General features: G+C 38.2%; 2 protein-coding genes across 2 annotated transcripts; one reads left to right on the top strand and one right to left on the bottom strand.

The window, feature by feature from the left end:
- Positions 1-1135: 1135 nt before the first annotated feature.
- On the top strand, positions 1136-16752 carry LOC149819914 (ATP-dependent zinc metalloprotease FTSH 12, chloroplastic-like). The gene is made up of 4 exons (XM_089983606.1): positions 1136-1230; positions 1380-1826; positions 5033-5217; positions 16386-16752. Exons 2-4 carry the CDS (start codon positions 1386-1388, stop codon positions 16474-16476), a joined length of 717 nt encoding a protein of 238 aa, XP_089839732.1. The 5' UTR covers positions 1136-1230; positions 1380-1385; the 3' UTR covers positions 16477-16752.
- Positions 16753-19100: 2348 nt separating this feature from the next.
- Positions 19101-23394, bottom strand: LOC149819913 (uncharacterized). The gene is made up of 2 exons (XM_089983525.1): positions 20163-23394; positions 19101-19667 (listed from the first exon to the last, which is right to left on the bottom strand). Exons 1-2 carry the CDS (start codon positions 23392-23394, stop codon positions 19333-19335), a joined length of 3567 nt encoding a protein of 1188 aa, XP_089839651.1. The 3' UTR covers positions 19101-19332.
- Positions 23395-24621: the final 1227 nt, after the last annotated feature.

Here is a 24621-nt window from a genome sequence, read left to right as displayed (position 1 = left end):
CCTTTTTTTGCAGAGTTTCATATGATCATTAAATGCGATACTTCGATTGTTTGCAACCCAAGGCTATTTTCACATAAACTAGCTTTTTTTTGTGGTCCCCAATGTGCTTTCCCCAATAATAATTTTGACTATTATTATCAGTGACTTTTTATGCGATGACATAGACAACAATTCATCGTATAGCTTTTTAGAATCATCAACAATGATTTTTTTTGGTAAGCACGTGTTTAGTGAAATATTTATGAAGTATCAACATGTTTCAATTACATAAAGTTCATATATTTGGTTATACGAACTTCATAATATATGCGAATTTAGTGTAATATTTGTGAAGTTTCGAGATGTTTTAGTTACAAGAAAGTCACATATTTGGTTATGCCAACTTCATACTAAATATGCAAATTTCATGAATTACTTATGAAGTTTCGTTAGGCTTTAGTTACAGAAAGTTCATATATTTTGTTATGTAAACTTCATAGTATATATGCAAATTTAGTAAAATATTTACAAAGTTCTAAGATATTTCAGTTACAGGAAATTTACGAATTTAGTTATGCAAACTTATATCATATATGCAAAGTTTTAACATGTTTAAGTTACAAAATTTTTGCGAATTTGGTTATGCAAACTTTATATTATATATGCAAATTTAATGAAATATTTGCAAAGTTTCGACGAGTTTCAGTTACATAAAGTTTGCAGATTTAGTTATGTGGATTTCGTGAAATACACAAAAAAATGTGTAGATATGCCTTTTAGTGAGAATTTTTGATACCTGAAGAGCGTATCAATATATCATGCGAACTTCAAGAGGTTCCCTCGTTTGAAGAGTAAAATGATCTTAAAGAAGTCAGACATTTGCGAATTTGGATACCAAATTTAATGACTCTTATTTCACCAAAAGTTGGTAATGAAATCATTAATTCTTCTCTCATACAATTCAATTTTTTGGGCTGCTATCGAGTCATCCGAGGAAAGACCCAACCCGATGTCTGGCAGCACAGGGTTCGGACCACGTTCCCATTAGAAGAATTAGATCCGATCCATATTGGACCCAATTCAAGAACCTGACAAGGCCCCCGCCCTCGAGCTCAAATATCTTCTGCCACCGGATTACGTATTCGTTCCCCGCTCCCCCTCGGAACCTCCGACCGACGCCACTGCCGGATTCCCTGCAACCGGTGGTTTCCGGAGAGGAGGAAAAATTCCTCAACATACGTTCTGCTCGAGGTCTGTTTCTTCCCGCTTCCTCTCCATGTAATTTTCTGTAGTATCGTTGAATAGAAATATTTTCGCGATTGCTTTCGTTTTCATGGTTTGATTCCCAACGCCGATAATACAGTACTGAGACGATGCTTCGATTCAATGTGGTTCGCTAGGAGTTGATGGATTTCTCACTATCATTATACAAAACCAACCCTCTCGTTACTCCCCCCGTCCTTGCCCCTTCTCGGCATTGTCTCTCGTTTGTTAGCCCTAAGAGAAACAGAGTGAGCTTCCGGAATCTCGGTTTCTATCGGAAAAGGATTGCCGTTTTCTGTTCATCTGGATCTAATGGCAGAGAATACGATGAGGCCGACACAGGTAGCCAAAACTGGTCGAAAGTTTATACTTCCATGTCCCAGGGATTGCAGCGATTCCTCAACCACTTCGGAGATCGGTTGAAGAGGGAAATTGTTTTTGATGTGGATATTGTTACTGCTCAGATGGGTAGTTTGGCAGATGGGTTTGGCGGAGCGCTGAGCACGGGTGAAGCGGAGCTTCATAGATTGAGGTTTGAGTTGTTTCCGAGGTTTCTTGACAGGAATCGATGGGAACATTGGAAGGTACACAGTCTTTTCCTTCATTATCTGCTAGTAATCAACATTCAATGTTGCTTTATGCCTTCCTGAGCTGAATTGAATAAATTTTCTTTTTAGACATTGGCAGTACTCAAAACCAAGGCATATTGGTTTGCTTGTAACACTTATTTTTATATGTTTCATACTTTAGTTTGATGTTAAAAAACTGGAGATTATTCGTTTAGGCTCCGTGACATTTGCCTGTTGTGGTTTCTCATTCTGATGCATAATGCATATAGCGCCTCTCTCTCTCTCTCTCTCATAAAAGCAGAATTGCTGGAATAATTGTAGTTAGTATTACGTGAGGCCAAGCACCCAACACAAGCAGGAAAATCAAAGAGGGGCGTTGAGAATAATGCCACCAACACTCTTGGCGATTTCTCATGGTACTATAGGTTATAAATCCGAGGAAGGTTTTGGAAAATTCTTGTAATTTAGAATAGGAAAAATAGACAATAATACATACAACAAAAGAATGAATTGTAGTTAGGGGTGATGGACATTGGGCTGGCCAGGCAGGCTTGATCCAGGGCCCGAGGGTCTGGACTCAGACCCAGGCCTGTCAAGAGCCTGACATGGGTTCTTGTCAGGTTCGGGTTGGGCCCTTTAAGCCAAATAAACAGGTCAAGCTGGATTCTGTTGGGATTTTGTTTTGCCAATGCCATGCCCAGGCTCATTTGCTTGTCGGACAGCAGGTGCCGACTTTAATCGGGCCTGGGGCCAAGTCCATCCCGTATTGGACCAGGTACCTTGCCGATGACCACCCCTAATTGTAGTTGGAAAATGTAAAGAAGTTTTTATAAAAGCAAGAAATAAGAAGAAAATCATATATAGGAAGGAAAAAAAAATTATGTTGAAGGTATAGTGATATTATTGGAATCAATTGTGACATCTTAAATGGTTGATAGTTTGAAAATATAGCAATGTTTTCCTTTTTACTTGCTTTATCTAAAATATTGGTGATCCCTATGATTGTAAATTAAAAAATAAGTAAATAAATAAATAAAATATGCATATATGCATGTACATATAGGGCTTACTAATTGGAATTCAAGCCAATTATGGCTCTGTTTGGGAGCCGACTGTCGGGGGATGCCAGAGCGAAAGTGTGGAATCCCCATGGTCTTTCATGTGTTTGGGAGAATGGAAAAAAAGTATTTGATGGTGTTGGGATGCATTTACGGGCTCCAATTCCACAATCTGGCTACCATTGTAAGGAGGTGGTAACTTACAATTGCTACACCGACGTCCACCTCCGATGGCACTCCGGTGGTCTCCGATGGCTGTCCCACCTACGTTGTTACTTACCTACCAGCCTCATTTGGCTGCCTTTGTTTCCCAGAAAGCCATAGCGTCTTTCTCTTTCTTTCTCCTTCCCCCCCTTTTCTTTACCTATTTCTCCTCCATAGCATGATTGAAACAGAGTTATCATCTCCTGTGGATAGCTTTGAGGAATATCCCAAACAGAAGCATCACCTTTGGTTGCATTCTTCTTATTTGATATTCTCTGTTTTCGTGTAACAGTCCTATTTTAGGTTGTGTTTTCGGGCATCTTACAAAGAAAATTCCAGTTGAATTTGAGGAGCTTTATTTCAACCCATTGGAGTAAGCCTAATCACATCCTAATGGTGGTTGTCTATTTATTTGCTGTGTAAATGTTTCAAGAAAAGGTTCAACAATGTGTGTTCTTGCTTTCTTGTTGGTTACTATTTTCCAGAAATGCAAAACTCCAAACATTTAGCTTTCATTCTTAAAAATGATATCTAAACTGTACATATTTACATGCATATATGATTTCACATTATGAAAAAATATCATAAAATTACAAAGATATATTATCCTACTTCATTGGTATGGACCTCTCACAAGGCAAACCAATAAAAATACCACATTTGCAACATTTCCATGTCTATTTGATGACTGGTAGCTGGAGTGGCAACTATGAAATCCACATTCATCCCAAACAGCTTGAAAATGGATTTCGTAACTTCAAGCTAGAATTTTGATGGTGCTTCCAAGCGGGCAGGTGGTAAGTACTAAATCCACATAATTTGTGGATTTCATAGTTCCTCCTCTAGCTACCTCTGGCTGCTAGTTTCCAAACATAGCCTAAAGAGTGGAGGATGGGGACATTAGGTGGAAATTGCTAGGATTGGAGGGAAATGGGTGCATAGGCTAGTGGGATGGCAATTAGGGACAATGATGATTATGCAAATGCTAAGTAATTGATGATCAATGAAGTTTATTCTCCTAAACTCAAGTGTTGCAAGAGTCTAAGAGCCCAATTTTTCCCTAATTGGAGGTAGGGATCCTCTCAAGAGATCTCAAGGAGGGAGCTCTCAAATTTGCATTCAATTTCCAAAAGATGAGAATACAAGGGCATTCACCTATTTATAGTTATGGTGTGGGTATGTACGATGGGATGGATCTTACTGGTTTACCTAGATAAACAAAACAATTCAAACATGAGAGATGGACCTCTATCTCCTGATTGATCCAATCCATCCAAGAAACAAAGCAAATACAAGTAAACCAAATACAAATATGGACCCAAGTACAAGAGACCCAAGCCCACTACACGAGATGCCCCATAGGAAGGCATGTTCGTATCACTTACTGTACTATCTCGTAGCCTGGTTGTTTTTACTAGTGTTTGCATTGAATGCAATCTCCATAGTCATTTTAGTGGTTGACACACATTACATTAAGAGGTTGTTGCGTGTAAGGCAGATTTTCAAAAGGAACCTAACAATCAATGACCCAATACCAAAGTGCTGGTGGTAAATTTATCTTTTACTTTTATATATTTCATTAAATGCCTAAAGGGGTGATAATGTATGAAGCTGCTATGAAATTTCTGAGGCAAAAAGATGTGGTGAACTTGTTAACATCCACGAAAAGCAGACACCAATACATGCATATTACTGCGATTAACATGTTAAGACTCTAATAAATGTCACTTTGCTTTGTGTGGACATCAAGTTTCTCCTTAAGACTCATAATGCAGTCTTTGCTGATATTCTATTGAGTTTCTGTTTATATTTGGATTAGGCTAAATCTTTTTCATGGTTAATCTATCATTGAGTTTGTTATTTTATTTTATGCAACTAGATCTAGTTTCCTATATATTGCTTCCAAATGTCACTGAACTTTGGATATTAAATGGTTCTCTTATCATTTTTCGGTTTCAGGACTTCAAGAAATGGGAATCTAGGCGAATTAGGATCTTGATTGTGTACATATTTGTTGTGGTGTTTTCATTCCATAGAACTTATACGACATTGACACTACGCCTTAATCACCAAAACAAGAGGCAACAAGCAGAGGCTTATATGGAAGCATTGATACCTGAACCTTCACCAATCAATGTCAGGAAGTAAGTCTGTTACTATGTCCTTTTGTCAAGTGATGCGAGACTTGCCTTTAAGTAGATTTTATTCAGATATTTTGGATTGTTTTCTACTGCCTTTTGTGTTCTCTGCTTGTGATCTTTTTTGTTGGTGATCTTCTTTTCCTTATAGGAAAAAGAGTATGGTTTATAGTTTGTTTCACGGAATGACTGGAGAATTGCAGGTTAGCCTTGATGCTACTAGAAACTGGGTGGGAAGAAATCCATGAGCGTATACATCTCTTGAAATTACAAAGCACATGGTATTAGATTGAAGGTAAAACTGATTTCTGTTGGGAGTGGAAGTTGGAATCTCTTTGGGTGACTGCAACTATGCTTTCAAAGGAGACTTAGTTCTGTGTGGGGGTGTGGGAACTGGAGTCTCAAAGATTCAAGTTTGGGTGCCTACAACTTAGTGACTGTCTGTCAGAAATGTTGATGCTCAGTTTACTAGAATGAGTTTGAAGGAAAGAAAATAATGTTTTCTGAATTAATGACTTCAATGAGGGAAAAAATGACAGTTGCATGAAAAAACTGAAGGGAATTAATTGGATAGAATGGAAGAAAAATATAATGAAGTTCTTAAGAAAGATGACTTATGAGGAACTATACGCCATTCGCCATATGAATCTTAGCACTAGTAGACATCTCTTAGCGCCTGTTGGGGCCAGCACACACTAGCACTACATTGAGTTGTATAGTAACTGTACCATGCCTTATAAAATATAATAGATAAAAAATGCAAACAAAAGGGCAAAAAGGAAAAAAAATTAGAGAATTAACAAATATTTATTTAACACTTCAACCAATGTGGAGAGTGGCATAACATAAAAGATAATAGTACCATAAAAAACATTGAAATCTATGATCCTTATTTCACTACTTTCTTTGTAATTTCATCATATGCATGAGAATTTTCTTTAACTTTTGCTGGTGGAGGGTCTAGATTTTACTAAGTCTCCCTCAACTTCTGGCAATGGTGTTTGATATTTATTTTGTTGCAGGTTCTGTAGGTGCTAGTGTAATGAGACTTCAAAGATAAAAAAAGTGCCTACAAGGGCAATAACACAACACAATCCACAAAGGGATAACTGTAAGACCCGCAAATTTTCAGAAAATATCTGAATAAATTCATGAGGCATTTACCGGTAAAAATAACATTTTTTCTCAGAATGCGAAACGAATCAATTCCTGCGAGCCAGTTATACTTAGGATATTCGTCGAATCGCGAATATATGCTCAAACACTCTGGAAGCCATAACTTTCTATCTGAACGAAATCAAAGGATTCCTGCGAGCCAACTTTCTTAGTGGCCTCAATACGAAGATAATGGCCTACTCAGAATTTTTCGGAAAAAATGCCGAAAACTCAACTTTTTTGCGGGACCCGCGAAAATATTGGTGGGACCCACATAAATATTCCTCAGAAAATATTCTATAATATTCTAGAATATTCTAGAATATTCCAGGACCTTCCAGGGAATATTCCATGGAATATTCCTTCTGGATAAGATCAAACAGTCAGATGGATAAGATCAAGCTAGATTTCTGAAAAAGCCCAAGGGCATTTGGGTAATTGGGGTTGCTTAGCCCCTAAGCAACCTCCCCTATAAATAGAGGAGGCCCCCCTTTAGAAAAAAATCGCCACCCCCCCTTTTGCCTTCTCTCTCTCCTCATTTTCCAAACCTCCCCTACCTAGCCTAGCCCACCTGAGCCCACCTGACCTGGTCTGAGCCTGCCTGACTTAGCCTGAGCCTGTCTGACCTGGTCCTAACCCACCTGACCTAGGTCTGAACCTACCTGACCTAAGTCCAAACCCAGTTGACTTGACTTGAACCTGGTTTGGTTCAAAGTCAAAGTCCAAGTCCTTTTTCGTCCGAAGTTTGAAGTTGATCCTTTTCGGAGTCGAGCCTCGTTTGAAGCATCAAAGCGTTTCAGAGTCGTTTCTTCCACGAATTGAAGTAAGTTCGCTTCATTATTCCATCTCTCTCAAGTATTTGATTGTTTGTATATAGCATATACTTTCTGAAGTAGTATCTTGCTTTAGTTCTTGGTTGAGCCCTCTAGGATGCTTCGGTGTTCACGCGCTCGCCTCGTAACTATCATCGGATATATATATGTTCGAATGCGCAGTATATGCGTTCTTCAAAATAGTATTTCACCCTAGTTCTTGGTTGAGCCCTCTAGGACACTTCGGTGTTCACTCGCTCGCCTCGTAACTATCGTTGGATACAGATCTTGGTGTATATCTGCTGATTCTGCCGACGCGTCCTATATCGCACAGACTATGTAATTTACCTTTGCCGTCGCGTCGTATGATGTCAAAGCTCCCTGTTTTCTGCAATTTACGATTACTGCACTTCCGATTATGCATTTACTTACGCCGTCGCGTCGTATGATGCCAAGGCTTCTGCTTTCTGTAATGTATTTACTTACGCCGTCGTGTTGAATGACACCAAGGCTTCTGTTTTGATATATATGTAGAATATTTCGTTCAGTTACACACCCTGAACAATAGTATATGCATTTCTTTACGCCGCCGCTGTATAAAGCACAAGCTTCTGCTTATACTACATATATGACGCGTAAATGAGCGTTCAAATGGAGATCAACTCCAAATCGCCAATGCGATTCCCTTACCGCTCCTCGTTCAAGATTCTGCTTGACGAATGAAGCCCCTATTGGAAAGGCTTCGCTTTTTGGCAAAATGCTCTTTACATAAAGACTAAGTCAATTACGTATGGCCTGGCTATGGCCCAGGGTTCTTGCAACCTTGATGGATGCAAAGTACGCACAACAGTGCACATCCATTTCCCGAGTTAAGCGTAGCGATCTCCACCAAAGAGGGGAGATGCTGCTGAAATGGATAAAAGAAACACACACTTTCTTCGTTAAAGAGAGAAAGTGCTGCTGAAATTCCTGAAGGAGCTAAGAATAGCTCAGAAAGAACGTAGCAGGAGTGCTACCCAGTTCATGGAACGCCTTCTACAATGTAGAAAGGTTCGTCACACCACTGCCGGTAGAGCAGAGGAGGTGTTGACAGAATGGTTGGCAAAAGAGTTGCCAGAACCAGTTAAGTGGCACAACGATGCCGTTTGTTGGAACGATGTCAGAATAACTCGTCTCCTAGATACCTGTAAGGGCACCATACTTGTAAGAGCCGTTGCGCCGAAGTAGTGGTAGCGCCTTGACAAGGTACTGAGCTCGTTGTGTAAAAATACGCCGAGTAGCTGATCCGTAGAGATCGAGTCATGTGCATGCTCATTGAGAATTATCAGACAACCAGACTCGTAAGGGCCGCTGAGCTGGAGTGTGTTGTTTCCACCGAAAGAGGTGAAGTGCTCGTCAAGGCCGAAGTGCCGAGAGCAGAGTTAAGCATGCATATGAATAAAACCTTTGTTCCACGGTAAAAACTGTGTGGTTGATTGGGGTCGGGTACACACTTCTCAAAGGCTGCCCTATAGGCATGCAATGTTCGTCAAGTAATTGTAAGACCGGCAGGCCCCTTTCAGAATTTCTCACCGAGGAAGACGGTGATGGCGCAACCTTGAGTGACATATATTTCACCCGAACCTGACTGAGTTCATTGATGGCCTCCGTCACTCAGAGGTATGGAGGTCGTGGTTGTCCTTAAATATCTAAGGATTGAACCCAACTACTGCAGTAGCAGAATGCATTCGGATACCTAGTAAGGATCTCTTCTGGTATGCTGTACCGTCCTACTAGGTGGATGGGGTCAACAGGCCTCTGGGGTATCTAAAATACATAGAATAATCAACCCCCAGATCGTCGCGTTGTCGCCCAGATATGAGTCCCCTAAGCCCAGGGGGAGGTGCAATTATCGAAACAAAACATTAGCTTAGGTACAACGATACTTTGAATGTATGCGTGTATGGACGTTGTTGAGTCAGTCCTGCATAACCTTTGTGAAGGTGTCATGGTCGGTATACTACTGGACCGATTGGGAAAGAACCCTATTGATATCCGTACGACTAAGTGAAGCTCGGAGAGTTGTCCTTAGATTCGTAGGATACGGATGTGCCAAGCATAAAGGCTTGAACTAGACATCCATTCGTGACTCTTAAGAGGTCAAGGCTAAGTCGTAGAGACTTGAGCGATTATTCCAACTCACAGCCTTGAAGAGGCTTATGCGAAGTCATGAAGACTTGCGTGGATGTTCAACTCATAGCCCTGAGGAGGCTCTTGCGATATACGCTAAGTCTTGGAGGCTTGAGCGTCGTTATTACGAATTGCGACCTTGAGTGGTCATCGTATATACTTGAGTTGAATAAATGTATAATTGCTTGCTTACCAGACCATCAGTGGTTCTGACCCTGTTTAATGGGGATTTCAGGTGTTGTACCTGCATGGTGATATGCGGAGCAAGGCGGCATCGAGTTCCAGGGTTTCTCTAGACAGAGTTGTACGACTTCCTTTTATTGAACCTATACTGCTTTTCTAAGCAGTGATGTTGTAATAAACATGTGGTTTTCGATAAAATGGAACACTTTGGTGGTCAATGAGTTGCTTGGCCACATACCTGCAACGTGCTCGGAGTTTTCTAAAACCGACGACTCATTATCGTCTGATTTCGCTGCTAAAAGCTTTTCTAAGTTCCGCTGCAAAGAAAGAAAAAAAAAAGAAATTCATAATTTTTTTTTAACTTAGCTTTGTTTTGGAAATCCGGGGCGTTACAATAACTCTCAATATTTACAAAGGTACACACTCAATACAAATTTATATTTTATTAATGAAAATGCATAACATAATACATTGAACAATAGGGACTCTAAAGTCCCATATTTATAGAAGAGGAGCTCAAGAGGCCAACTAGCCATTGGGGAGCTCCCAATGACTAGTTGGTCAAAAGATCAATCTGCCCATAAACAAAAATGAAAATAAAAAAAGTACAAAAATAACCTAAATACATTCTATAATAATATATATACAAATATAGTATCCAGGAGAGGGAAGTGCCTTGGTGAAGAAATCCACCAATTGATATTCAGAGGTAAATATTCTTTCTGAACATAGTGACAATCCATCCTAATATGCTTAGTCCTCTCATCAAAACATATGGTTTCCAGAAATGTAAATGACGCTCTTGTTATCGCAACAAAGCTTTGAGGGTGTCATGTGATGTACCCCCATATCTTTAAACAATCACCTCAACCAAACAACTTCAGATGCACTGGTGACCATGGCTCAGTACTCAGTTTTAGTTGCTTTAGTTTGGGAGAGAACTCATATGATACAAATCGATCGGGAGGTTCTGAAATTCTGGTAGATCTTCTAAGGCTGGAAGATTCATGTTGTCCTATCTGAGTGAATCTTTTTAAAGTACTAGGTTGATTCTCAATAGTTCTTCTAGAATACGTGAGGAGATATGGCTCAATTTCAGAAGTGACATTCTTATTATGGTCATCATTGACATCTAATGGAGGTTCCAAATTGGTAGCATTCTCTTCAAGCACATCAACATTTACTTTAGGCAAAAAGTCCAACAAAAATTAATATTCGTTATCTTTCTTAGGCATACTAGAGTCAAAATATCTTTCCTTTTCAATAAAATAGACATTTCTTGAAACATATAAGTTATTATTTTTAACATCATAGCATCTAAATCCTTTTTGATTCTCAGCATAACCATTAAAAGCACAAGAAATGACTTTTGGTGAGTGTTTGTCTCTCTTTTCATTTAAAACAAAACATTTGCAAAAAAAAACTGTCAACCTACTATGATTTGGTTACACACCAAAAAGTTTTTCAACAGGGGCAATATTTTTTAAAGAAGATGATGTCATTCGGTTTATAAGTGAGGGCAACTTCGGCCCACAAATATTTTGGAACATCATTTAATATCAAAAGGGTTCTAGCAGTTTTTATAATATATTTATGTTTCCTTTCTGCTAAACCATTTTGTTGAGAAGTATTAGGACAAGACCTTTGATGAGAAATACCATTTAAATCAAGATAATTTAAAAGCATTTGACACATATTCTTCCCCTTAATCGGTTCGAAAGATAGATATGTTAGAATTAAATTATTTTTTGATCATATCATAAAAATTTTTAAAATGATGGAAAGCTTCTGACTTGTGTCTAAGAAAATAAATCCAAGTATATCTAGAGAAAACATATGCAAACAGAATATAATAAGAGAAACCACCATTTGATTCAATATGAGTCGGACCCCAAACGTTCCAAGTGCACTAATTCAAAAGACCAAGAAGTAAAGTTGTGTTTAGCATAAGATTTTTTTTTTCCTAGGTATGCAATCAATACAATTAATATTCTCTTTATTACACAATTTTTTCAAACAAAGAAAATATGGAACTTTGGATACACAAGAATAACCAAATGTTTATGCCAATAAAGTCCATGTTGTAGAGGCTTCCTTCTATATGGCCTTGCCCAATCAGCTTTTCTGATCGGTGATCCTGCACTCAACAATCATTTGATGAGAAGAAAACATCACACCCATGGTCAGATATTTGAGAAACTAAAAAAAGATTTAAACTTAGTATTGGAATATGCCCAACACTTGAAACATTTTTTTTTTGAATTTTTAAGAGTTTTAACAATGTTTCCTATTCCTTTTGTATGTAAAGAAGTTCCATTGATCGTAGAAACAAAAGTCATTTAAATTGATGTGACAATCATAAAGATCACATATGAAAAGATGCTCCCGAATTCAAGAGTCAAGAGTGTAAAATTGTCTTCAATGAGACAATACGCATACAAGCGCTAAATCCTCACAAGAGATGTGCACAAAAGGCACTCAAAGAACACTTGAACTAATATGTACAAAGGCATACACCAACACAAACATGCACAAAGGCATGAACTACCACAGTATATTAGAAAAATGGAAATGCTTGAGCTCTCAAGCTTGAATACAACAAAGGGGAAATACCCCTATTTATAAGGAGTCAAAAGGAGGCCTTGGAGGGGCCTCCAACATAGTCATTGGAACCCCTCCAACGGTCACAAATGTGACCGTTGGAGGGGCCCAACGACTATATTGGCCCCCCCCATGGTTTGACCAAATAAAAAAAATAAAACAATAAAAAGAAAAAGAAAATAATAAAAAGAAAAAAGAAAATAATAAAAAGAAAAAAGAAAATAAATAAAAGAAATAACAAAAAGTAAATACAACATATTCGTATTGGAATATGTGCAAAATGAAAAAGATAAAAATACCCTTGTCGGGTTTTACAAGATTTACTATATATATATATATTTATATATATATAAAGAGAGATATATTTGCATATATATGTGGTATATATGTAAATGTATCTATATATATGTGTATAAATATATATATATATATATTCATACAAATATGAGACTACATTTTAACACCCCCCCTCAAACTTGCGGTGTGATGCCGCAAGTTTGCTCAAAAGAAAATTAAATCTGAGGGAGCAAAGCACCTTGGTGAAGAAGTCTGCTAGTTGCTATTCAGATGTTACATATGGAAAATCGATAAGCTTCTTCAAATATTTTTCTCGAACATAATGGCAGTCCATCTCTATGTGCTTTGTGCGCTCATGAAAAATATGATTCTTGGCAATGTAAATCACACTCTTATTGTCACAACATATAACTTTGTTGGTTCTTAAATATGAACTCCCATATCTTCTAGCAAACGCCGAATTTATACTATTTTCATGGTTGTAGATGCCATGGCTCTATACTGAGCTTCGCTGGAGGACAAAGAGACTTTTTGTTGCTTCTTGCACCTCCAAGAGACCAATGATTCACCTAAGAAAATACAGAAACCAGTGGTGGAGTGACAGTTATTGGGGTCACCTTCCCAATCAGAATCAATATAATCCATTAACTTTAATTTAGAAGATGAAAACAAAACTACTCCCTTATTTGCAGTTCTCTTTAAATATCTGATGATGCGAAGAACGACACTCATGTGAACCATTGTGGGATCTTGTTGGAATTGACTGACAATATGAATCATATGTGACAAATCAGGTCGTGTGATGCTAAGATACATCAATGAGCCCACCAATTGTCTGTAAGGAGTAGGATCGGTCAGAGGAATTCCATCATCGATCTTCGTTTTCGAGCCCACTATTTCAGGAGTTTCACAAATTTTGTCATATGAGATTCCTGACTTATCGATAATCTCACAAGCAAGTTTAGTTTGAGATAGAAAATAACCACGTTGGGAGTAAGCAACCTCAATTCCCAAGAAATATGTCAAAAACCCTAAATCTGACATTTCAAATTTCGAAGTCAAGACAAATTTAATGTTCTTGACTCCTTTGACATCATCATTTGTTATTAACATATCATCAACATATAATAATAATATGACAATACCTGCATCGAATTTTCTGGTAAATAAGGCAGTATTTGTATAACATGAAGAAAAACCATTTTCTAACATTACATTGTTAAATATGTCATACCAGGCTTTGGGAGTCTGTTTTAACCCATAAAGAGCTTTTCGAAGACGAAAAACTTTATCTTTAGGATTTTTCATACCTGGTGGAGCATCCATATACACTTCTTCATTAAGGTCACCATTTAAAAAAAAACATTTTTAACATCCATTTGAAAAATATTCAATTTTTTAATAGACACAACTGTAACTATCCGTGCTACAGGTGCAAATGTCTCTTCATAATCAATTCCATAATAGATGCAATAGTGATAGGATTTTTGCATTTTAGATTTACTTTATTTGCCTATGGGAACTATAAATATTGTCTCAGTCAACTCAGTTTATGCATACAGATAATCATAGTAACACTCAGCAGAGATGATTAACATTGTAACTGATGTTGACTGATTGTCTAATTTTGTAGGAAGTGGAAGAAATAATGCAAGATCTGAACCCAGAAATGTTTGATGATTTTGTGACACCTTATCAAATAGACTTAGAACAGGTATTTATTTTTATGTCTTTTTAGAAAAACTTGGTTTATCTGTTGAATCTTTAGTTTAAATTCTGTAATATAGCTATATCTAAACTTGGCAATGGGTCAGATCTCACTGGTTTTAGGTATATCTAGATCCTGATCTGTCCTCTTCTAGTGTACACTGCATTCATATCCGTGGTCCACATCCAGCCCTGCCAGGTTTAGAAACTAAGATACCACAACCATCTCTGTATGAGACATGGATACGGATCTGGATATCGCTTTTCACTCTTCTACAATAAATAAGCCTGCTAGATCTGCCTTGGTCATCTAATTGGTAGGTCCTAACTAGGGGTGTCAATGGGTCGGGTTTGGTTCGGACCCAGGTGAAACCAGACTTGGATCTGGTTTTTGGGTATGGTATTGGGTCCGTACCCGGCTCTAATCTGGCCCACTATAAGAAAAACCATACCCGGACCTGATAAGAACTACATGAACCAGACTTGGACATTACCCGGTAAAACCATATTTTTTTATCATTTTTACATTGAAAATTTGCGGGTTTTAATCGAAACTCGGGTCGGGTCCGGGTCTGTTATAAAATTTCACAAACTATACCCAGATTCATGTATTAATCAGAACTTTGGATCCGGACCCAGGTCTTATTATTTATCACCATACCCGGACCCTATAGTGTTTGGTTCGGGTTGGGTCCGGGTAAAACTGACCCGTTGACACCCCAGTCCTTACCAGTTTATCCTCCTAGTCCTAACCATCATAACTACTTAGAAAAAAACATAGTTGCAAGTGTTTTTTGCTTAATCTGAACCTGTAGATGTGTTTATGATTGCTTTATAATGAAAAACATGATTTTGGTAGTATTAATTTTAAAGAAAAAACTTGGAACTTTTATCACAAAGTTTTGGTGCAATTTGAGCTGTTAATTTTTTCTCTCTCCTTAAATACATCTGAATATGAAAATTGTCTAGTGCGACACTTGTTTTCCACTAACTAAGCTTTATAGCATGCATTGGTAGGTTCAGATTAATCAACTAGCCTTCTCTTTGCACACCAGTTCAGTTCATATTCTACTATTTCAGCTTTGTCAATGTAAATGAAAAAAAGAAAAAGGAATCACTTCCATATGAACGACAACTAGACAATGGATGGTTTTTGCTCATGGTTTAAATGTGTCAAAAGGCTTGTTCTTGGGATTTTATCACAAAGTGAATACCTGAGAAAAGTTTTTATTAGAAATAACCTATGGAAATCTTAACTTCACCAAAAAGGAAAATAATATTGTCAAAAGAGTGTTTTTACTATTCTATGTTTTTTGTGACAATTATCAAGATAATCTTGTGATATTATTAATTACATATTGTGAAACTTTCAAAGTAGATGATACTTTGAAATTGTTGGATTCTATTCGAGAAAATCTTGGTGATAGTATACGAAGTATATTGGAGATACATGTGCTAAAGGTGTCAATTGGTGTGTGTTTTTTGCTTGTAGAAGTAGGGAAATTAAAAAATTATTTGTTTAGGTCACTAACATTCCATTTCTACCTGTAGTCAAGCATAGTAGACTACACTAGATGGTCGGATCAATCCTGTGTGAAGACATAGGCTGCACACATCTCCGTCAAATCTAGTTGTTCCTCTGTAGTCCAGAGTCTGGGCTTGGAAAGGAACCATAAAATATCTGACTTTACGCACACATGAGTGCAGGGCCTATCCATACGTTGTTTCGAGTATATAGAAGTAATCCTGAACAACTAATAAGCTCGCCTCTCTAAAGAGAGGCTGAGAGGCACTGGATGGTCTTTTTAAGTTCCACTGGCTACACTTGATTTCTCTCAACCATCATTTTTTCTCTCTTTCTTTATAGTGTGAGGGATTGGGAAGAAGAGAGAAGCTTTCTTGGTTCATCAGCTTGATATGACAGGACAAAGAAATTTGTCACTATTATATTAGTCATTACTTGAGCCACTGAGTAGATTTGAGAGTATGCGCACAATTTAGTCAAACTGCAGATGCATATTCTTGTTATACTGGAACCATTCTATACACATGCAATGTGAGTGACACATCTACATTCCAGTTTACTGTTAAATTTTGTGCTGCACGATCTAGTGGAGTAAGACCCACATTGGAAGAGCAAGATTAACCGCTTTGAGCAGTCTTTCTTATAGACTAACATAATCTGTCAAGAGTTGTAAATTAACCTGTATCTCATCTAAGGCCACTCTACTTTATTGCTGAATGTTGCAGGAGGGCCCGTTGCCAAAGAATGACAGGTTGTGGTATCAACCATGGGTTATATATCCTGTGCCCATGCATTGTTGTTAAAGAATGTCAATGACGGTGCAACACCATCTATCACTGAAATCCTGCAATCCCTTGGCCTGGACTGTGATGTGCATAGAGTTTGATGCTTGCAGTAGCTGATCATGATTCTCCATTCCATTGCCACTATATTAACATCTTCACATGCAAGCTGAACATGTCTGGAAGGTCAAGGGTGCTCATGTTTGCCCCAAAAGAATGGTTGGTTGGCACCCAGTTATGTTTATGCATTTCTGTGCATGACTTTGAATTTGTCTAGGATGCATTTTTGAGTAGTCCCACATTTTTTCTCGCCTCAAGTTGAGCATAATTTAAAATCATGGGTAGGTACTGTGTGTGTGTATATATATATATATGAAAAAAGTGGTAGATGTGCGACCCTTAGGTACGCAGCTACCAGCGCAAACAGTGGCCATCCATCGCGGCCTTGGACGGCAGAAAAAATGTATTTTTTCGTGTTTTAGACCCTTTAGCAAATGATTTTGAATGTCGCTAAAAGTCCCAGTGGAAAATGGGACCTTTCAAAACAGTCACTAAAGGCCCCAATGGGAAACTGAGCTTTTAGTGACAGTATTTTGACTGCCAGGTCCGATTTTATGCTGGGACCTTTTGCATCACTTCTTTTTTGCATTTTTTAGGCCATCCATCAAGGCTGCGATGGATGGCCAGCAGAGTCCTGTCGGTAGCTGGGCACCTAAGGGTTGCACAGCTCTCTCTCTCTCTCTCTCTCTCTCTCTCTCTCTCTCTATATATATATATATATATATATATATATATAGAGAGAGAGAGAGAGAGAGAGAGAGAGAGAGAGAGAGAGAGAGAGAGCAGTCATATTTCTACACATTCACTGTCTTCCATGTAAGGCTATGCTCATGGCTAGCAAAGTATGGCTGGGCAAAAGCTCGTTAACACGCCTAAAATAGGCTAGGCAAGTCTACAATCATCTTGTGATTTTTTTTAATGACGGAACCCTCTCCAAGAACTGGTTCACTTAATGGGTACAACGTGAACAAGGGTTGCTTGGCGCAACTCAGTGCAATTCATATTATCTCGATAAATAAATATATTTTGTATATGATATGTATTTTATGACATAATTGGGCTGTACACTTGGTTGGGGTACATAGATGGGAATGAAGTGGTTGAGTGTCCGATTCCTAGTGGATTCAACATAATAAAATAATATTTACTTATTAAACAAACCAAGATCATCTTGGCTTGTCTTGCGCTGCTCGTCGCAAGCTTGAGCTCGAGCTTGACCTGAGGTGTCTTCGCTTGGCTAATGCTGAACCCCAAGCTTGTAGGGATCCAAACGTATCATATCCGGAACAGCTAAATACATGGGGATTCAGATCCAGACCAGCCAGGAATTACAAAACAACTATCTTGGATTCAACCCATTTGCATCCCTAAGCTTGGCTCATTTGCCAGCACTTCCATCTTGAGATGGCCAATTCATCATAGCGTTGTCTAAAAGCTATGCAACTTGAATAGGTTAAGCTCGGCTTGACATTTTTCGTTAGGGGGGTAGCATATCATTATGCATATGAAAATTGAAAGCTATCAAGTTTATAGTGCAAACACAGCGGTCTCACCTTCTTTCTCATTTTTAAAAAGTACCTTCTCAATGTCACTCTATTAATCACCCATCAGAATAGTGGTTTGATCATGCTTAAGCCCAAATTCGATCAAACCTAAAGCCACTTAATCAGATTTGGTAAGGAAGAGAGTATCATATTAACTATCATATCTGGATCTGGTAGGTTCCAGCTCAATTTTGTTTTAGAAAGAAAAAAATATTGAAAAGACAGTAATAAAACTGATTGAGAAGCGAGCAATTCCCTCAAAATAACAAATTATATAGGTGTTGTCACTGTGAAATAAGCCTATGATAGGTGCTTTGTAAAACCTAAACCAAGCTGCCCACAAAGTTACCGCTCATCTGTTATAGGAAACTTATAAACATCCCCAAGCTGAAGGGATGTCACAAGCTTGGAACTGACAGTAGTGCATGACTTGCTGTTAAACCGAACCTGGGGTTTGTACACCAATGAGCTTGTGAATGAGTAAGATGGTTTTCGCTGATTATAAAAAAATGAAAAGAAGGAAAAAAAAAGCCTAAATTTGGGTTAAATCCATAAAACCCTTTGCTCAAGAGGCATTAAGTTATGGAAATTTGACGATTAACATGTCTGCTTCTTTCTCCTAAAGTTTTATGTTGCATCTTTAAACTCTCTGGCACTAACTTGATAGGAGGAAACAGAAGGTTTCTGCTTAATCATTGTTGGTGGGATGCACACGATGATTATTTTCAATGATGTCCTATTGATCATGCCATTGACTAATATGAGGTGGGAAAATAGAATAGGTTGCAGTTCAAATGAACCAACAAATTGAAAGAATTGGGTCAGAGCCCAGCTGCACATGACCTATATAGGACTATGCAAATTAAGGGTTTCTTTTTTCTTAGAGTTTAATCTTGGTCATCCCTCTTGACGAGCTAAACATACCTGTGTAGAGCTGGTCCGTTTATGAGAAGAAAAAATGTTCTTTCAGTAATTATCCAAAGAAATAGGACATCCAAAATCATTGATTGCCAAATTTGAGCAGCACAATCAGCATTCTTTTGACATGCATTGATGACACCATAAAGATCTATCCCATATATTGATTGATATATGAACTGACTGCTATAATAGTATATGAAAAATGTGAAGTACTCCAAAAGAAAGATCTACGACAGATCCATATGGACAGTGCAAGATCAATGTCCAAAACCAGCTACAAACAGGCTACCCCAACAGTATGTGCAGTAGTGTGTGTCAAAGTGCAATAGGATGGAACTACTTGGGCATGAACTGGGATGGTTGATTCACAAGTTTATTGAAAATGAAGGCTCTGAAGCAGACGGTAGTGACAGACTCGTCGCTGAAAGTTGCTGTGAAACATCACGCATAGTGGGCCGAGTCTTTGGATTCACTTGTATGCACATGAGCGCGAGTGTTGCTGCATGGGTCACTTTCTCTGCCACTTGACCTACTGGGGGCAAAATGCGCTGATCCAGAACATCTCCAAGCCTTAATTCTTGTTGATCTAATATGGATGATATAAGTTCTCCTGGATGCCGTCCCATTAAGACCTCAAGTGCCACCACCCCAAAGCTGTAGACATCACATTTCTCCGTTACACGCATGGTATATGCGATCTCTGCGAAAGCAAACATCATCATTGAGTGATGAATCAATACGTTCTTCTCTGCTTACTCATGTTTCAATTGCATTTTGATGAGGCCGATGTTATTGAAATATTATTGAAACCAATTAAGGATAATTAAAAAAGATTGTGGAATTGTCTATACTGGTCATGGTCTGTCATTGGCGCATCCACATGTCTTGTTGTGCTCTTTAATCATGGGAATCTAAATGGCACTCGTTTCTGACATAACCCTTCATAAAATGACCCTTCATCGCTCTTAGTCTAAAGTTTTAAAGTTTCAAATAACACTACATGTACCAGATCATGAGTTTGAAATCGATGAGGGGTGCCTCTTGCTGCAAGGACAAAGCCAGGTGTGCACCTGAGTGGGCAAGGGACCCCCTAGGTATAAACCAACTGAGTCCAGCATATGTGTAATAGATGATAAGAGGGTTTTTTTAATCAACATTGCTAAAGTAAATAAATAAATAAAATTAAAGCATATACCTGGTGCAATGTAGCCAAAGGTTCCCGCAGGCCTGGTCCTGTGAGACGTGTCAGCCTTCAGCAGCCTTGCAATTCCAAAATCAGAGATGCAAGGTTCAAAATCTGAGTGGAGCAGAATGTTGCTGCTGGAGATGTCACGGTGGACGATTGGTTCCAAGTGATCATGGTGCATGTAGGCTAGGGCATGGGCGACACTTTTTACAATATTCACCCTCTTTGCCCAGTCTAATTCGACAGCCCATTCATCACAACCTAAAATGCTTTTTAAGCTTCCTCTTTCAATGTACTCATACACCAAAAACATGTTTCTAACATGGCAACAAAATCCATATAACTTTACTATATTCCGATGACGAATTTCCAATAATGTTCTGATCTCATTTATGAAACTTTCATGATTAATCATAGCATCTCCTTCAGATTGATCAACTTTCTTAATAGCCAAAGTTTGACCTGTTTCAAGGTTTGCCCTGTAAACTGTCCCAGACCCTCCTCTTCCAATGATATACTTGTCCTCGAAATTCTCTGTGGCCTTTATGATATCATCATAAACAAGTCTTCCATCATAATTCCATATTGAAAACAAGTCCCCACCATTATTCTCTGTTGGGTGGCATCCTTCTTTCTTAACATGGGCTCTACAACATTTGGCATAAATCCCAATACCAACAAGCACAAGTGCACTTGCAACACAAACAAGAACTATCTTGAGCACTTTAAGAAATCTTGCTTTCTTTTGATCATTCATGTCCATGGAAGACTTGCAAGGAGGTAAGCCTTGTTTGGCTTCTCCACATAGACCATAATTTCCTTCAAATGCCTCTGGTGGAGCCATCAAGAATGCTTTGTTGTTTGGTAGAGGACCTTGGAGGTCATTATATGAGAGATCAATTGATGTCAAACTGATCATTCCTTCAAAAGATGAGGGAATTACACCTGAGAGCCTATTATGAGAGAGGTTGAAGTTCATCAGGTTACTTAGTTTCCCCAACTGTGTGGGTATTTGTCCACTAAGTGCATTTCCACTAAGGTCCAATGAACTTTGTAGATATGCTAGATTCCCGATTTGAAATGGAATTGTTCCACTCAACTCATTGTGACTCAGATTCACACCAATTAAGCTGGCACAACTTCCGAGTTGTTCTGCTATGTCTCCACTAAGATTATTCATTGACAAATCAAGCCATTGTAGCATGACTAACCTTCCTATCTCAGGTGGAATTCTCCCAGAAAGTCGGTTGTTGCCCAAGTTCAACGTGGATAGTGATTTCAATGCACCTATTTCTGTAGGAATTTCACCATTCAAAAAATTGGAAGAAAGTTTTAACTCCTGTAGCTGAGCCATATGCATAATTGATGATGGAATGACACCAGTTAAGTGATTGCTAGAGATATCCAAGTGTGTGAGATTGTGACATCCTTCCCAATCTACTGACAGCTCACCATAGAATTGGTTGTCATTCAAATCAACATATGCTAGGCTTGGAAGCGCCCCAAAAGCTTCTGTTATATTAAAACTGATTTGGTTCCCATTTAATCTCAGCCTCGATAAGTTTTTGCAATTTGTTAAGCCTCCCGGTCCAAGCCCAGAAAACTTGTTGCCCAAAGCACCAAATTTAGATAGCTGCCCACCATTGCATATTTCTGATGGTATGGATCCTGATAGATGATTATTACTTAAATCAAAATTTTGAAGGTACAAAAGGTTTCCTATTTCTGGAGGAATGGGTCCAGTCAAATTGTTGTTAGAGAAGTACAATTTTACAAGATTGGACAAGTTTTCTATAGAGGCTGGTATTAGACCTATAAGAGAGTTGTTGGATAAGTCTAAACCAGTGAGACGATTCAAGTTTCCTATTTCTGGAGGGATGGGTCCAGTCAAATTGTTGCTATAGAATTTCAATTTTACAAGATTGGACAAGTTTCCTACAGAGGCAGGTATTAAACCAGTAAGCGAGTTGTCAGATAAGTCTAAATCAGTGAGAGAATTCAAGTTTCCTATTTCTTGAGGGATGGGTCCAGTCAAATTGTTTTTATGGAAGTACAAAATTGCAAGATTGGACAAGTTTCCTATAGAGGTAGGTATTAGACCTGTAAGAGAGTTGGAATATAACACTATACCAGTGAGACGATTCAAGTTTCCTATTTCTGAAGGTATGGGTTCAGTTAAATTGTTGTTATTGAAGTACAAAGTTACAAGATTGGACAAGTTTCCTATAGAAGCAGGAATTAAACCAGTAAGAGAGTTGTAAGATAACTCTAAATCAGTGAGACTATTCAAGTTTCCTATTTCTTGAGGGATAGGTCCAATCAAATTATTGTTATAGAAGTACAATTTGACAAGATTGGACAAGTTTCCTATAGTGGCAGGTATTAAACCTGTAAGAGAGTTGTAAGATAAGCTTAAATCAGTGAGACTATTCAAGTTTCCTATTTTTGGAGGGATAGGTCCAGTCAAATTGTTGTTATAGAAGTACAAAATTTCAAGATTGGACAAGTTTCCTATAGAGGCAGGTATTATACCTGTAAGAGAGTTGTAATATAACCCTATACCAGTGAGACTATTCAAGTTTCCTATGTATGAAGGGATGGGTCCAGTTAAATTGTTGTTATTGAAGTACAAAGTTACAAGATTGGACAAGTTTCCTAATGAAGCAGGTATTAAACCTGTAAGAGAGTTGTCAGATAACTCTAAATTAGTGAGACGATTCAACTTTCCTATTTCTGGAGGGATGGGTCCAATCAAATTGTTGTTATAGAAGTACAAAGTTAGAAGATTGGACAAGTTTCCTATAGTGGCAGGTATTAAACCTGTAAGAAAATTGTTAGACAAGTCGAGGTAAGAGAGACTGGAGAGGCTACCAATCCCTTCTGGTATCGACCCGGAAAGGTTGTTGCTGCTGAGATCGAGGCTTGTGAGACTCAAGAAGGCTGGGAAGTTAATGGAATGAAGCGTACCCGTAAGAGTCGTGTTTGGAAGATCGATCTCGACGATGCTCCTTCGATTATGATCGCAGACTATCCCAAACCAACCACATGGGTCAATATTGCTGGAGTTGATGTGCAAGGACCATGAATTCAGGTTGGGATGGGGAGCCGTGAGACTTTCCCTGAACTTGATAAGTGCTTCTCCTTGGGCTCGCAATTGTTGTGCATGACCCACGTCTTTGGACAGCAAGACAGTCCACTGCATAAAGAAAACTAAAAGAGATATTAATTTCCCTCTCCCCATGACTGAGCCACTCAGCTGTGCTAGATACCTGTGTGTGTAATGTAAGTGAGTGAGTGAGTGTTTAAATAGTTGGGGTCGGTGAAGCAATGACGTCAATTCATTGGTGGGTGGTGCAGAGATCCAATAGAACCCTCTTGCACTTCATTAATTTGGATCCATACCATTGAAGACGTTTAAAAGACTTTGCACAAAGAAACAAAAGAGCCAAACCATTGAAGACGTTTAAATGAGAAGCCTTCGGCTTTTTCTTTTTCCCACCCTCTTATCGTGTTACGTTTTCTCTTCCACACCTCTCTCATATAGTTAGCGTTTGATGCACCGAAAAATAGTTGAGGGACTATTTGTTTCTGCGCCAAAAATGTTCCAATAATTTCCGTGTTTGATTGTAAGGTGGGTGCATCAATAACCTGATTTCGTACGACTTGCAGACAGACATGTGGTGATAAACTAACAGAGGATTCCGAGTTTGAGTTCAAGTGTGGCTCATCCTTGTGGCAAACTAAATATAGCTAAACAATATTTAGTTTATAAAAAGAAATTACAAAGATTCAAGTAGTAAGATTTAAACTGTAGATCTTTTAAAATGGTTTGTCAGGCATTGTTCCCTGTTGCTCGAAAACCAACACCAACTCTAAGGTAAAAAATAATATTTGACCTATATTGATTTCCTTTTAACCAGCCCATACCAGCCGACCTGATCTAAGCTCTCATTCTTCATGTTTTAAGAGCTCGAACAAGCTCTTTACCAACTAACATAAGTTGTGCCATGAGTAGTTCATCTCATTTTCCTGCCCTACTCATGTAAATCCTAGATCTGATTTTCAAGAAAACCCTACCAACTACAAATTTATCTAGAAATATCTAAGAAAATGTAGTAAGTTAAAAGGAAATGCGAGAGAAACTGAATATTATCTAGAATTCCATAAAATTAGAAATTATTTCATAATCCAACTGTGAATTGGACTCTTATTCCTCTCTTATATATATATATATATGATATATTACTTAAGTTCAATATGGACAAGCACCTAACTAGGGAACCGATTCTTAATCCTACTAACAATTAAAATGAGATACACATCAATTACTTGAATCCAATATACATTACAAATGACCCAATATAAGAAAATGTCTAAACTAAAACATATGGATCCCAAATGATCCAAATTCAAGAAAAACCAAAATAGCAAACAAAAATGTAAAATTGAAATGGATCCAAATGAATCT

The sequence above is a fragment of the Nuphar pumila genome, chromosome 12 (genome assembly GCF_984573655.1).
Source record: "Nuphar pumila chromosome 12, dmNupPumi1.hap1.1, whole genome shotgun sequence".
Lineage (NCBI taxonomy): Eukaryota > Viridiplantae > Streptophyta > Magnoliopsida > Nymphaeales > Nymphaeaceae > Nuphar > Nuphar pumila.
Note: the sequence above shows the minus strand (reverse complement) of the source record. Positions and strands in the feature narration are given on the sequence as shown.

What these genes read in the sequence shown, in the direction of transcription:
- LOC149819914 (XM_089983606.1), top strand. Translation starts at nt 1,386, where the DNA reads ATGGATTTCTCACTATCATTATACAAAACCAACCCTCTCGTTACTCCC. An exon ending in ATCGATGGGAACATTGGAAG is followed by an intron (nt 1,827 to 5,032) that starts GTACACAGTCTT and finishes TTTCGGTTTCAG; the next exon opens with GACTTCAAGAAATGGGAATC. An exon ending in TCACCAATCAATGTCAGGAA is followed by an intron (nt 5,218 to 16,385) that starts GTAAGTCTGTTA and finishes TGAATGTTGCAG; the next exon opens with GAGGGCCCGTTGCCAAAGAA.
- LOC149819913 (XM_089983525.1), bottom strand. Translation starts at nt 23,394, where the DNA reads ATGGGGAGAGGGAAATTAATATCTCTTTTAGTTTTCTTTATGCAGTGG. An exon ending in CTTTGGCTACATTGCACCAG is followed by an intron (nt 19,668 to 20,162) that starts GTATATGCTTTA and finishes TTGCTTTCGCAG; the next exon opens with AGATCGCATATACCATGCGT.